Consider the following 13,091-nt stretch of genomic DNA (forward strand, 5'->3'; position numbering starts at 1 on the left):
AACATCAAGCAAGCGCAACACAAGACCGCTAATAAACTATTATTGACTAGTCCAACAGAGAGAAGACCAGCATGCTGACGGTGCACTTTAATGTGCTGTGTCTACTTTCAGCGGGTTGTCGTTATTGGTCCATGGATGTTAAAGGAACCGTCCTCTCACTGTGTGGAATACGCCTGTCGTGGATTGGTTTTGCTGCCTGTCAATCATCACAGCAGCTGCCCGGTGCGGTATGGGTGATGTGGGGGTGTCGGCTATCAGCTGTATGTCATGACAGAGGCTCGAGCACAGTGACTGCACGCATGGGCACGGGCTAATGAACTAACGCGTAGCAGTCTAAATTTAAACACGGGGCAACAGGTGCGCACAGGAGAGTAATTCCCACGTGGGGGTTTCTATAGACAGCCTGTTTTGCCCCCCACTTACCCCAGATCTGGCGCAGATGCCACCCAGACTCTGATGCTTTCTAGGGCAGAGGAGGGGAAAAGGGGAGACGAAAAGAGAAACTTGTTAAACCTGTCTTAAAACAGTTTTACACATACACACATACAACCCGGTCTGGCAAAAACCATCTACGGGCCTGACATTGACTTCTGTCATAAATCATGCTGCGTCTTTATGTTACCTGACAAATATCAATGTTCAGCGATGTTTATGTACTGCTTTCTGTGATTATATACATGACACTTATGGATTTGGGGCTCGACGGCAGAAAGCTCAACATTTTCAGAGTGGGCAACCGTTGACGATGAGAACGTAAAACACAAATTACCACACACACACGCGCGCGCTCGCACACGCATTAAGCGTGCTGCAGCTTTATGCATACGCTCTAGAGCGCAGGAGACGGTCACGAGGGGTTGGCAGTTTCATGAACGGTTCTGTTTGAAATACTACTTGGTCCCGGTCCATCGCGGGTATTTATTTTCTAACATGGACTGGAAAAGGGTGTCTACCGAGGAACCTTTCTTCTACTCGCCCCAGACTCAGCACCAGGGATGGATTCAAGTGTCAGGTAAACAGCACGGCGGTCCAGCCAGCCCTTGCGTAAAAGTTGGCCAGCGGAGCGGAGATGCGTGGTGATTATAGAGAAGTCCAGCAACCGTACTGACTCGTGTGGGTTGTCAGGATTTGTATGACATCTTTTCACTTCATGCGGTATTATCCCGGGATTTGCTTTACTGTGTGTGCTGCCAAACTAATTTGGGGTTGAATTAGAAAGGTTGCGCCATGATAGAAATAGTGGTGGTCATTGGTGATTCTCCCTTCTCGACCCAGTAGGTTGTTCCGCTGTCGGCTGCGGTTTGGGCAGTTCATGTGTTCTCGAATGTCGACAGTGTTACTCTCCAGTAGAGAACTTTCAGAAAATTAATTGCAGCAGGGGCTGTCCGAACACCGAAAGTCTTACTTACTACTTTGCCAGTTAAATCATGCAATGTAATGTCTTCTTAAATTGTGGTTACGTACACATTACCTACCGTAATGGCTTTCGTTTTTATTACGCCTGAATGAACAAAAACTTGTAAGCACGGCAATATACAACTCATTTACAGTAGAGCGCGTTAGACTGAAGTGTACTCTTCGAGGATTATTCATCAAACCATAATTTGGCGCCAGCGATTCATTTAATGGTCTTGTCAGACTGTTATGGTTTAAAAGTGAATCAAGTGAATTGAAAATGTCAATAAACGAATAACATTTATTTACAACAACTAACATATTAAGCAGATATGTTTATGTGGCTTATGCGTATGGCCTGATGTGGTCACACCCTTGAAGAAGTTCACCTGTCTCAGGTTTACATGTAAGAGTGCAAAATGTGGATTTTGTTGTTGAAAAACTAAAATATATGTAGAAATGTGTCTAATGTGTCCAACAGAAATCACATTTTGATAATGATGGTTATAACGTTTTATGCTTTCAGTTTTCTTGTTTTTCTTTTCCTGGTAAAAGTCATCAAAGAAAAGAAGAAACAAGTCATGCAAGTACTGAGAAAAGCTGTTTTCTCAGTCATAATGGCAGCACCATGATCACAAACCCTACATACTGTGTCTATGAGACATTCAGAGGTGGCTATCTTTACTGACACTGTCCTTCCTGCCCATACAGGAAGTTAATACCGGAGTGGGGATTTATTGCTGTTCTGAAGAGTACTGATAGTATTGATTCTTTATTCAAATTGTTCTCACATAAATCACAGAGACACATAAATGACAAAATCCACACAATGAGGTCAGAGGCATCTTGCATTCTCTCAGAATCTGCTTTGTTCCCAAATAATGACACACTTTACAATGTTGCCACGCGTGTCTCTGTATATCAGGTGTTTTAGATCGAATATCTTATTTATAAAGGGGGAAAAAAAGAGAAATGAGAGACTTTGGTTTTTCAGAAGGTGGACTGGTTGTTTTTCAGGAAGTGGACTGGTTGATGATGATTCCTAGCAGTGGTGCTGAAGTTGAATCTCACAGTCATGCAATCAATGATATGATAACCTAGATTATTACAGTAGCCTATTTTGTGTGTGTGTGTTTGTGTGTGTGGTTGTGTGTGTGGTTGTGTGTATCACAGCAGGGAAGGTGGTGATCATGCTGCCAAATGGAAACAGTTGGGACTGGTTAAGCAGAAATTAGGACACGCACACACACGCGCGCGCGCGTGCGCGCACACACACACACACACACACACACACACACACACAGACACAGACACAGACACAGACACACACAGACACAGACGGAGAGACAGTGAGCCAGAGAGAGAGAACTATTTGATTTCAATGTTCTAGCATATCACTGATGACAAGGTTCAATCTCAGAGTTCAGAACTCACAACTTATGCATGGGAGGCAAGTGTGCTAGCAAGGAGGCTAAAACCCACGGGTGTCGCTAGCATGTCTCTTAGGCGTCGTGGAGTGAGGTTTAATCACTGCACAGCACTGTACCCGTTGGCTAATGCTACATGGTTTAATCACTGCACAGCACTGTACCCGTTGGCTAATGCTACATGGTTTAATTACTGCACAGCACTGTACCTACTGGCTAATGCTACATGGCTTAATCACTGCACAGCACTGTACCTACTGGCTAATGCTACATGGCTTAATCACTGCACAACACTGTACCCGCTGGCTAAAGCTACACATACCTATCTAAAATAGCTCACTATGACCTGTATTTTTGTTTCATTTGTTATTGAAGACCTTCAGTCTTAATGAGGATCTCATGATATAATGGTGACATTGCTGTCCCAAACACACAGAACAATGGTCAAAAATATAGATGAGATTATAAAAAACACACACTCACTCACACACACACACACACACACACACACACATAGGTAGGCAGCAACTCGCACACGCACACATACACAACCTCCCCAATGTACAGGCAGACAGGCACATACACACACACACACAAATACATACACACATTCATGAACACAGACACACTCATCCACACACACACACTCATGGGCACACACTGGCGCGCACACACACACACACACACACACACACACACACACACACACACACGCATAAGCACCTCCATACCCTGTGTTACTGAAGTTGATCGATGTGATTTTTTAATTTAGAGCTGCTGCAGCACCTCTCTGTCCTACCACTCTCTCTCTCTCATTCTCTTTCATTCTCTGATCCATGGTTCTTTTGAAGTGATGGAAGAGCCTCTTCATCAGCTGTTGTCCTTGAGACCCGGAGCTTGCTCACTACACCCCTCGCTTAAGATTCACCCGTTAAATTGGTGGCATCTGTCCCACTCCAGTGAAAATGTCGAGTGTGTGTGTGTGTGCCTATTTGTGTGTGCATGTATGTGTGTGTATGTATGAGTGTGGGTATGTATGAGTGTATGTGTTTATCTTCTCTTTAGTGTGTGTGTGTGTGTGTGTGTGTGTATGTGTGTGTGTGTGCGCTCCTCATAACCTGCACCCCCTCTCTGCTGAGGGCTCTCCTCATTCTCCGCTAATTGATACGTCCTCTGCTAAATGTCACACACTCCACGCCTCGGCTGTGGAGAGACATCCTGCTCCCTCCCTCCCTCCCTCTCTCCCAGCCCTACGGCCAAACAGACTCTCTCCGCTTCAGGTACCGACATCTAATCTCAACTGGTATAGCAGCTCTTCTCTGGATCCGGGCCAGAGGATCATATGTCTGGCAGAACCTTTCTAGAGTAAGAAACAGCGTTGCTCCACCGCCGCCATCTAATGTCAAAGGAGGCAGCAGCTGTTGCTCAGGCCAGAGCCAGATGTGGGTGAGATGCGATACAGATGCGGGTGAGATGTGGCACAGATGTGGCACAGATGTGGGTGAGCTGCGGCACAGATGTGGCACAGATGCGGGTGAGATGCGGCACAGATGCGGGTGAGATGCGGCACAGATGTGGTACAGATGCGGGTGAGATGCGGCACAGATGCGGCACAGATGTGGTACAGATGTGGGTGAGATGTGGCACAGATGTGGTACAGATGCGGGTGAGATGCAGCTAAAGTCTCGAATACCGTTAGTTCCTTCTGGAACTTCCTCTGCCGTGGAACCAGTCCAGTCTGCTGCTGCCGCTGTCGGTGCTGCGTCTCGGAGGCATAGCTGTATTCTGGTATGATAATCCCCAAACACTCCCCGCATAGATGGAGCTGCTACTGTTTTAGGCTGGGCTGCTGAGGTGGGACCTGCTAGAGATAGTTGCAGGCTCAGGGGGGCTTGACTAGTGTGCATCTACAGCAGTTTCATACATAATGAACTAGTTAGCCACTAGTGGAAAATATCAGGCTGACATGGTGACAGGGTGTATATTAGTACTGGCTTTTATATGTGATTAACAAAACGTCAGATGACTTCTGAAGGAATTGGGTTCTGACCTGCACCAGGAACCTTCACCAGGAACTCTCAGGGTGTGGTGTTAAAGGAACTAAACAGCACGGCAGCATAGCATAGCAGGACACAAGACAAGCTTAGGAGTACTGTACGCTTGGGTGCATTGATGTGAGTGACTGAGAATATCTACAACACAAGCTTAGGAGTACTGTACGCTTGGGTGCATTGATGTAAGTGACTGTGTGAATATCTACAACACAAGCTTAGGAGTACTGTACGCTTGGGTGCATTGATGTAAGTGACTGTGTGAATATCAAGCCATAGAATGATTGCTGTATGTTGTACTAAAGCCTTTAGAAAATCCTGAAGTAAATCTTTCTCACTGCGAGTGTGTGTGTATGTGTGGCTGTCGGTGTTATAGTGTGTGTTATTGACTGCTGGTCTAAGTGTGAGAATGTGTGAGTGACTGTTGCGGTGATTGCTGTGTCAGTGTGAGTGGAAGGGTGTTGATCGATGCTCTGTGGGCAAGTGTGTGTGTGCGTGTGTGCGTGTGCGTGTGCGTGTGTGTTTGTGTCCACTGCTGCAGACCTTTGACAGAGGTGGAGTGGGAGAGGCTGCTGCTGACTGCAAGTAATTCACACTTTGATCAGTCAGCTGGAACTCAGAGAATATGTGTGTGTGTGTGTGTGTGTGTGTGTGTGTGTGTGTGTGTGTGTGTATGTGAGGCTGACAGAACAAGTGGAGACAGTGTATGTGTGTATGTGCAAAGCAGAGACAGAAAGTGGAGAGTGGATTCATTGTTTAGTCATTGCTATAGAAATTAGTCATAATATTCTAAAAGATTTAATCAGTAGAGAGCTGGCCAAGACCTATGGATCTGAACCTGCGTCCCAGTTGAAGTGAAGCATTCTTTACACATTCAGCTCATATCTTAATTTATTTAATTCATTTAAGGTCAAGGCATGAAAGCATTTGCTATCCTAGCTGTGTCAGTAAGGGTGAACCAGCCGACATTTTTATGAGCTTGTTTTTAGTGAAAATGAAATGTTCTTTTACACAACTGAGAGGAGGACAGACAGCACTTTCCAGTCTTGTATTGCCCAATACTTTCCCTCCTTTTTACTTTTATGTCCTCTGTGTAGTAGGAACTTTTTTCGAATGTTGAAAAATCCCCACTGGGCACACAGGTGCATTGTGGGTAATGTAGTTTTCATGTGGGCACCCTCCCACTGAAGTGGGGCTCAAGATGTTTTGTGCCTGTAATTCAGACTGACAGGGGCTCAGACACACAAGCGCTGATAATCCTCTGAGTTTAGCCGAGCTGATCAGATCCAGCTAAACCTTCATTTTGGGCTTAAACACTCTGATTTGGTGACTCAGAATCCCTTAAATAAAGCTCAGGGGAAGCGACGTGACGTGTGGAAAATTGGGATCGTTGGCTTACAGTGGGCGGCATGGGAACCTTGCATGTTTAAAAAGGAAGACGTGGTGAATGTAACAGCGAGGGCCCGCTGTGTGGGAAAGTAAAATAATTTCTGCGCACCACATCAGGAGAGACCTGTGAGTTCACGTGCACGCATAAGGCAGCTAGGCCTTGTCTTTATATCACAAAATATAGATGGGGCTTTCTTTCGTCAGTCACCCGTGAACACTCTGTAATTATATACATTAACTGTGTGTGTGTGTGTGTGTGTGTGTGTGTGTGTGTGTGTGTGTGTGTGCATCCATGTGTGCATCCATGTGTGCATCCATGTGTGCTTCCATGTGTACGCGTGTCTGTGTGTGTGTGTGTGAGTGAGTGCGTTTTTTCTCTGTGTGTATGTGTGTGTGGAAATGGGTTCATAATTCATGATATTCCTCATATGAGTTGCTGTCAGGAGGCGGGTTTGCAGTTTGATGGATGATAGTGTTCAATCCTCTCCCAGAACACATGGATGCGCACACACATACACACACACACACACACACACGTGTACAAGAATCCTTAATCTCTCACACACTCATACATTTTACCTTTTCTCTTTCTCTTTCGTTTATTACACATACACATATGCATGCGTGCGCACAGACACAAACATGCACACGCGCACACACACACACGAATGCAGAATGTAATCATACATCGCTCTTAACAGAGGTTTGTTCAACCCACAACCCTAATTCTTGGTGACTCTTCTGTCAGACATGTAGATAGAGAAAGGATGGTTACATCCTGCCTTCCAAAGGCAGCCATCTCTGACACAAAAAAATGACTTTCTGACGCATTATTGTACATGTTGCCACAAATGACGATTTTAAAGAACTTCTCTGTGCCCTAAATGAGCCAGGAATACAAACTTTTACCAGTGGTCCACTCCCAGCACGGGGACGTTTTTTCCCCAGCGGCTCAGCCTACACACCTGGCTCACTAAAAAAAATTTTTTAACTGGGATGAACTTTATAGACAATTTCAACCTATTCTGGAATCACAGAGATTTTAAACCAAATCACACAGAACTCAGCTGGATAGGGACCTCCGTTTTATGTGGCAGCCATCAGCCGCGGGGCCCTCTACTAAGCACTCGGCAGCCAGACAGAGTGGACAAGAGGAAAACAGCAAGAAATCTGTGGAACTAAAACAATCTGCCCCCACCAGCTCAAACAGAGGTGCGTGTGTGTGTGTGTGTGTGTGTGTGCCCAACCACGAGACCATGACAACAACGACACTGCTGGAATTGTGCACAGCACAATCATCTGCTCCAAACTCCCCATGATCTCAGCAGTCAAATGGAGATCATGAGCACGCAGGACACAGATGACGCTTGCGTGCAGAAGCCATCATGATCATGTCCTGAGGCTGAGGACAGGCTGTCGGACAAGGAGGGTCATGCTGGGACACAAGTGTCTGGACCGTTCAGGCCCATTTATTGTGATCTTAGTTTTAACAACCACATGAAAACAATAATTAAATCAGCTTTTACCATCTCAAAAACATAGCCAAACTTAGGTCAAAACATGACTCATTCATGCTTTTATTTCCCACAGGGTAGACTACTGCAATAGTCTTTTCACAGACCTCCAATACTCTGATACTTAAGTCTTTACACTGGCTTCCAGTAAGTCACATAATTGACTTTAAAGCATTGCTGCTTGTTTATAAATCACTGAATGGAACAGGACCAAATGACCTCTCAGATATGTTTCAGCAGTACACACCTGCTAGACCCCTCAGATCACTGGAGAAAAATCTGTTGGTAATACCTACTGTCAGAACTAAACATGGGGAACTAAACATGCTCAGCTCTGGAACCAACTTGCTGAACCAACTTGCTGACATCAAAGGTGTTCCAAAAGTACCAGAATCTAGACTTAAGACCCAACTGTTCCTCAATTTAGATGCTTTCTGTTAACTTTCTTTCAGCTGATCTACTGCACTCTTCATTTTCAACCTTTTATTTTTCTGTGCTTTCTGTTTTCATGCACTTCACCTTTTGTCTTATTTTTCTATATTCTTTGACCTGCTCATTCGTAAAGCACCTTGAATAACCGATGTGTAAGTTGTGCTATATAAATAAACTTCCCTTGCCTTACAGAACCCACTCGAGGAAAGGCAAATGAGGGGTATCTGTTGGAGTGGATGAGAATGCGAGGTGAAAAGGGAGTGTAGTTTTACAGGCTCTGTCCCAGCCCTCAGGGCTCTGGCTGATCACTGACCCAGCACGTTCCTGGGTCCAGATGTGGTCAGCAGTGTGACAGAGGAGTGGTTTCTGACCACATACTGTATATTTCAAGGAATATTTCTTCCATCCAGTGTCAAGCATCCAGTACAGACACTGGAGGCTTTTTGTGTTACTCTGTTGGCTGATAACCAACCAGTGATGCCCACCAAACACAGTCAAACAACAGGACTATCTGACCACAAATCGCCCAAAAGGCAGTTTATCATTGTCCTCATCTCGGGGTGTTGCATGGCTTTATGGAATATTATCATAAAGACAAATCGCACTTCCCAGGGAAAGCTGTTTTATTGGTTTCCACAGCTGAAGAGGAGGAAAGGGAACTGTGGTTTAATGCTAATGGAATGGTGTCTGTTACTATTCTGGTGCCCTGCAATGCATTGTGGGATTTATTCCATCCGGAACAGCTGGTCACCTATAGAGAGAGCCTATAGATATTTCAGCCAATCACCTTGAAGGGACTCACTGCAAGAGATTCCTATGTGGTGTTCAAATGAAAACTAAAATATGATTTGCTCATTTAAAATGTGCATTCCTATGCGATCAGCCAGGACATTATGTTCTGGGGTGGGGGGTTTACACCTGTTTTTGCACAAGTAACCTGTACAACCTTGAATAAATCAGGTCATTATGCATCTTTGTTTGGATTCTATTTGTCTTCCCTAGTTTTCCATTCACTCCTTGAGTCCCCTTGAGAACTGGACCAATGACAACTGACATCACGCTTTTATACTTCACTAATTCAGGCGTAAATGCCTGTGTCAGACATGTGATTCAAGCACAGGATACGGATGGCTTTGAAGTGCACTATAGAGTGGAATAGTGTAGTATCGTTTAGTACCACAACGTACGTAAGTAGGTGAGTATGGTAATGAGCTGATTTATATATTATATATTATATTTGTATTATTTTATTATTTTATTATTTAAATATCCATAGTAGATCTGGTTGCTCACTCGTGCTTGTTCTTTACTGTGGGTTTGAATTTTGTTTCTCATCCTTTCGCTCTGTTCACTGGCTTCATAGTGGGCTGATAGACAAGATCCACGGGCAGGATAGACAAGAACCATGTATGTTTGGAAAGCATGCAGGATATTGGAGAAATGCCTGTTTATTATATGCAAATATCCTTCCAGTGGTCCTCAGTGACTACTGATATATGTGTTTGTTGGCTGTGGATGAAGCAGTTGATCAGTCACTGAACATACGTATATGATGTTGGCTATATTGCAAAAACGTCCTCAAACTCAAATATCCATTGGTATACTGCAGACACTTAAGGAGTTGTGTGGGTTATGGATAAACACATGGAATTGACTTGACTGGTAAATGTGAACTGCGGAACCCTTGCACAGCTGTTTCACTGCTTGAATATCATTTGATGATGTTTGGCTGTAATATTATGAATTGTGGCTTTTGCAAAGCCTCTTGTGTCAGCGGCTGGCAAAACTGGCATGGTATCAGGTACTGTGTACAAGATGATTAAAATAAACATAATCTGTGTTCACTCATCCTCAGATAACAGGCCACCCCTGGGGAAAGCACTTATGATAGACGTGGAAGTAGATCTGGTTACCATGCCAATGACCTCAGGTCAGACCTCTCTCTCTGATTAAACAGCCATGGCTACATCGGGGTGTGTTGTCGTCTGTGTGATTGACAGAGTGATAGCGGTCAGTGAGTTATTATGTAAAGCGTGTCGTCTTATCTCTTCTGCCAAAGAAGTGTTTTAATCCGCTGCTCAGAACTCTAAACTTTGAAACTCTCAGAATCCATCTGTGAATCAGCCCCAGAAACACACTGAGTTTCTCCTCTGCATAGACTTCACCCAGCCTCTCTGAGTCTCATCCTTAACACACCCAGCCTCTATGAGTCTCATCCTTAACACACCCAGCCTCTCTGAGTCTCATCCTTACCACACCCAGCTGGCAGAAATCTCTGCCCCTGTTTCACTTTCACCTTGAAAGGGGCTTTATTAACTATAATACAAAGCACAACCACAAAGAAAATCTACAATTAGGCAAATATCAACAGATTAACAACAGCAATTATAGCAAACACCTCTCTCTCTTTATCTCTATATATATCTACCCATCTATCTCTCATTCCCTCTCTCCTAATCTTTCTGTCCATCTCTATTTATTTACCCCCCCCCCCCTTCTCTCTCATACACCCTGTGAGAAGGTGAAATCCCTCCCCCTTCTCACTGTGGCCTTAAGGGGGAAGAAGGACTGGACTCCCCTACCTGAATGGTTGGGTCCGGGTTCCCCCACCTCTGTGGAGGGGTCCAATTAACTCTAATTGGACCAATTTAAGCCAATGGGCGGCCTCATAAAAGTGCACCTCATTGTCTAGTGGGGGAAGGACAGACTGAACATGCCGGAAGAAAGCTGAGAGAAGGTACTAAACCAAACCTGTGAGCACAGAGTTGTACTTTGTCTGTTTTTGGGCTTTAGTTTAGTTTGTGTTGATATGTTTTGGGGTTTCGAATTACCCTGTTGTAAATATAGCTATTTTTTAAGAAAGCCACTGTCTCTTGTGCCGTGTGTGTTTCCCACCTGCAACCCCATTCCAACCAGCCTACACACCACATTGTGGCGTGGCCAACTCGGGCCAACTTCACACACCCACTCAGAGAACTGCAAAACTGTTAGTGTCTAACTCGATGATAGCTGTCACTTTATAAATCTGTCACTGAGCTCGCTCGCTCGCTCGCTCACATGCACACACACATCAACCTCTAGGTGTGTGCAGAAATTGGAAGTGAACAAGTTTCTGCCACAACCACAAACCTCTAGGTGTGTGCAAAAATTGGAAGTGAACGAGTTTCTGCCACAACCACAAACTGTCAGATGATTCTGCACAACTCTTGACCTGGGCCAATAGATGCCTTGCTCCAAACCTAATGGCCATATTTCCTAATTCTCAACTGATCTGGCAAAAACAGACTTGTGTGTGCATTGCTCTCTACTGGTTGATGAAGGAACTGCAATTTGAACAGGAACGTGTCCTCTTTGCATGTTTGCCAAGTAATTAGAGAGCAGAAGAGAGAGAAAAAAACAATCTTGCTAGTTTCTAAAAGTGTCTGTCCCTAGAGACACACACACACACACACACACACATACGTGTCCCTTGAGTGGCACACACACATGTCCCTTGAGTGGCACACACACACACACACACACACGTCCCTTGAGTGGCACAGATGCTACTGCTGCTCTCTTTTCTTTTATTCTTTTTTTGCCTTTTTTTCTCCTGCGTTTCTTCGCATGTCCATTTTGCTTCAGAGACATTCCTGTGTGTGTTTGTCTAGATTTGAGCTCCTTAGATTCAGTTTTATTAGGCACATATGCAAGCTTGTAGCTGATCTATACACACATTCACACACACACACACACACACACACACACATACAAATGTAACCATGTACCTGAGTTACACACACAAACACACAGGCACTGTTAGCTGGGGCAAATGGTTATAATAACACACTAGGGAGAAGCTGCTGGATCTGTGAAGTTGGTACAATCCATTTGAAACCTAGAAACATTGGTAAAGCATATACCTTCATCTCTCTTTTGTCTCTCCTCCTGTCTTCCTCTCTTCTACCTTTCTCTCTTTACCTCTCTTTCCTCTCTATATTTCCCTCTCTTTTCTCTCTTCCTCTTGTCATTTCCCCATATTTCTCTCTTTTTCTTCTTTTCTCTCCTTTCCTCTCTGTTGTCACCTCTTCAGCCCCCCTGTCTGGCTTCATGCACATTGTCATAATACTGTATGTCCGATGCTGTTTTTCAGTCTTACTGTAGTTTCATTTTCACCTTTGCAGCCTTAATGTAGCTGTATATGTGTGCACATCTGTGTGTATGTGTGTTTGTGTACATGCATGTGTGTGTGAGGGAGAGTGTGAGGTAGAGAAGGGCAGCATCTTTTGTATTCATTCAGTGTGGCAAGGTTAGGCTGAGGCAAGAGAAGACTAATGGCCTACGTGTGTGTGTGTGTGTGTGTGTGTGTGTGTGTGTGTGTGTGTGTGTGTGTGTGTGAGAATGTGTTTGTGAGAGTGTCGGTGTCTGAGAGAGAACGGGTAAATAGGCCTGTGTGTGTGTGTGCATGCACGTGCACTAAAGGTGATTGCTTCCTTTCCCCTACTCCTTCCCTCCCACCTTCTATTTCCTCATACATCTTCACCTGCACTCCCCCCTCTCTCTCCACTTCTCTCCATCTCTCTCTCTCTCTCTCCCCACTTTTCTCTTTCTCTTCTCTCACTCTCCCTCCACCTTTCTCTCTCTCTCCACCTCTGCCTTTATGTCCTCCTTTCTCTCTCTGTCCAACTGTCTCTCCATCTCTCTCTCTACCCATCTTTCTCTCTCTCTTCTCTCCCTCTCTCTACTTTTCTCTCTCTCTCCACCTCTCTCTCTCCACCTTTTCCCCTCTCTCCACCTCTCTTTATCATCCTCTCTCTACCTTTCTCTCTCTCTTTCCACCTTTCTCCCTCCCTCTCTTCCTCTCTCACCCCTCTCTCTCTCCTCCCACACCCTTCATTACCTCT

At 44.8% G+C, this 13,091-nt stretch overlaps 1 protein-coding gene across 1 annotated transcript in view; it reads left to right on the forward strand.

Annotated features, from left to right (window-relative positions):
- The first annotated feature begins 580 nt into the window (after window positions 1-580).
- si:dkeyp-72a4.1 (uncharacterized protein LOC100148058 homolog) overlaps window positions 581-13,091 on the forward strand; it is a 37,925-nt gene continuing 25,414 nt past the window's right edge. The window contains exon 1 of the mRNA XM_031578070.2: window positions 581-1,012. Within this exon, the coding sequence (XP_031433930.1) occupies window positions 931-1,012 (82 nt within the window). The 5' untranslated portion in view covers window positions 581-930. The remainder of the gene's footprint in view (window positions 1,013-13,091) is intronic.

The sequence above is a fragment of the Clupea harengus genome, chromosome 12 (genome assembly GCF_900700415.2).
Source record: "Clupea harengus chromosome 12, Ch_v2.0.2, whole genome shotgun sequence".
Lineage (NCBI taxonomy): Eukaryota > Metazoa > Chordata > Actinopteri > Clupeiformes > Clupeidae > Clupea > Clupea harengus.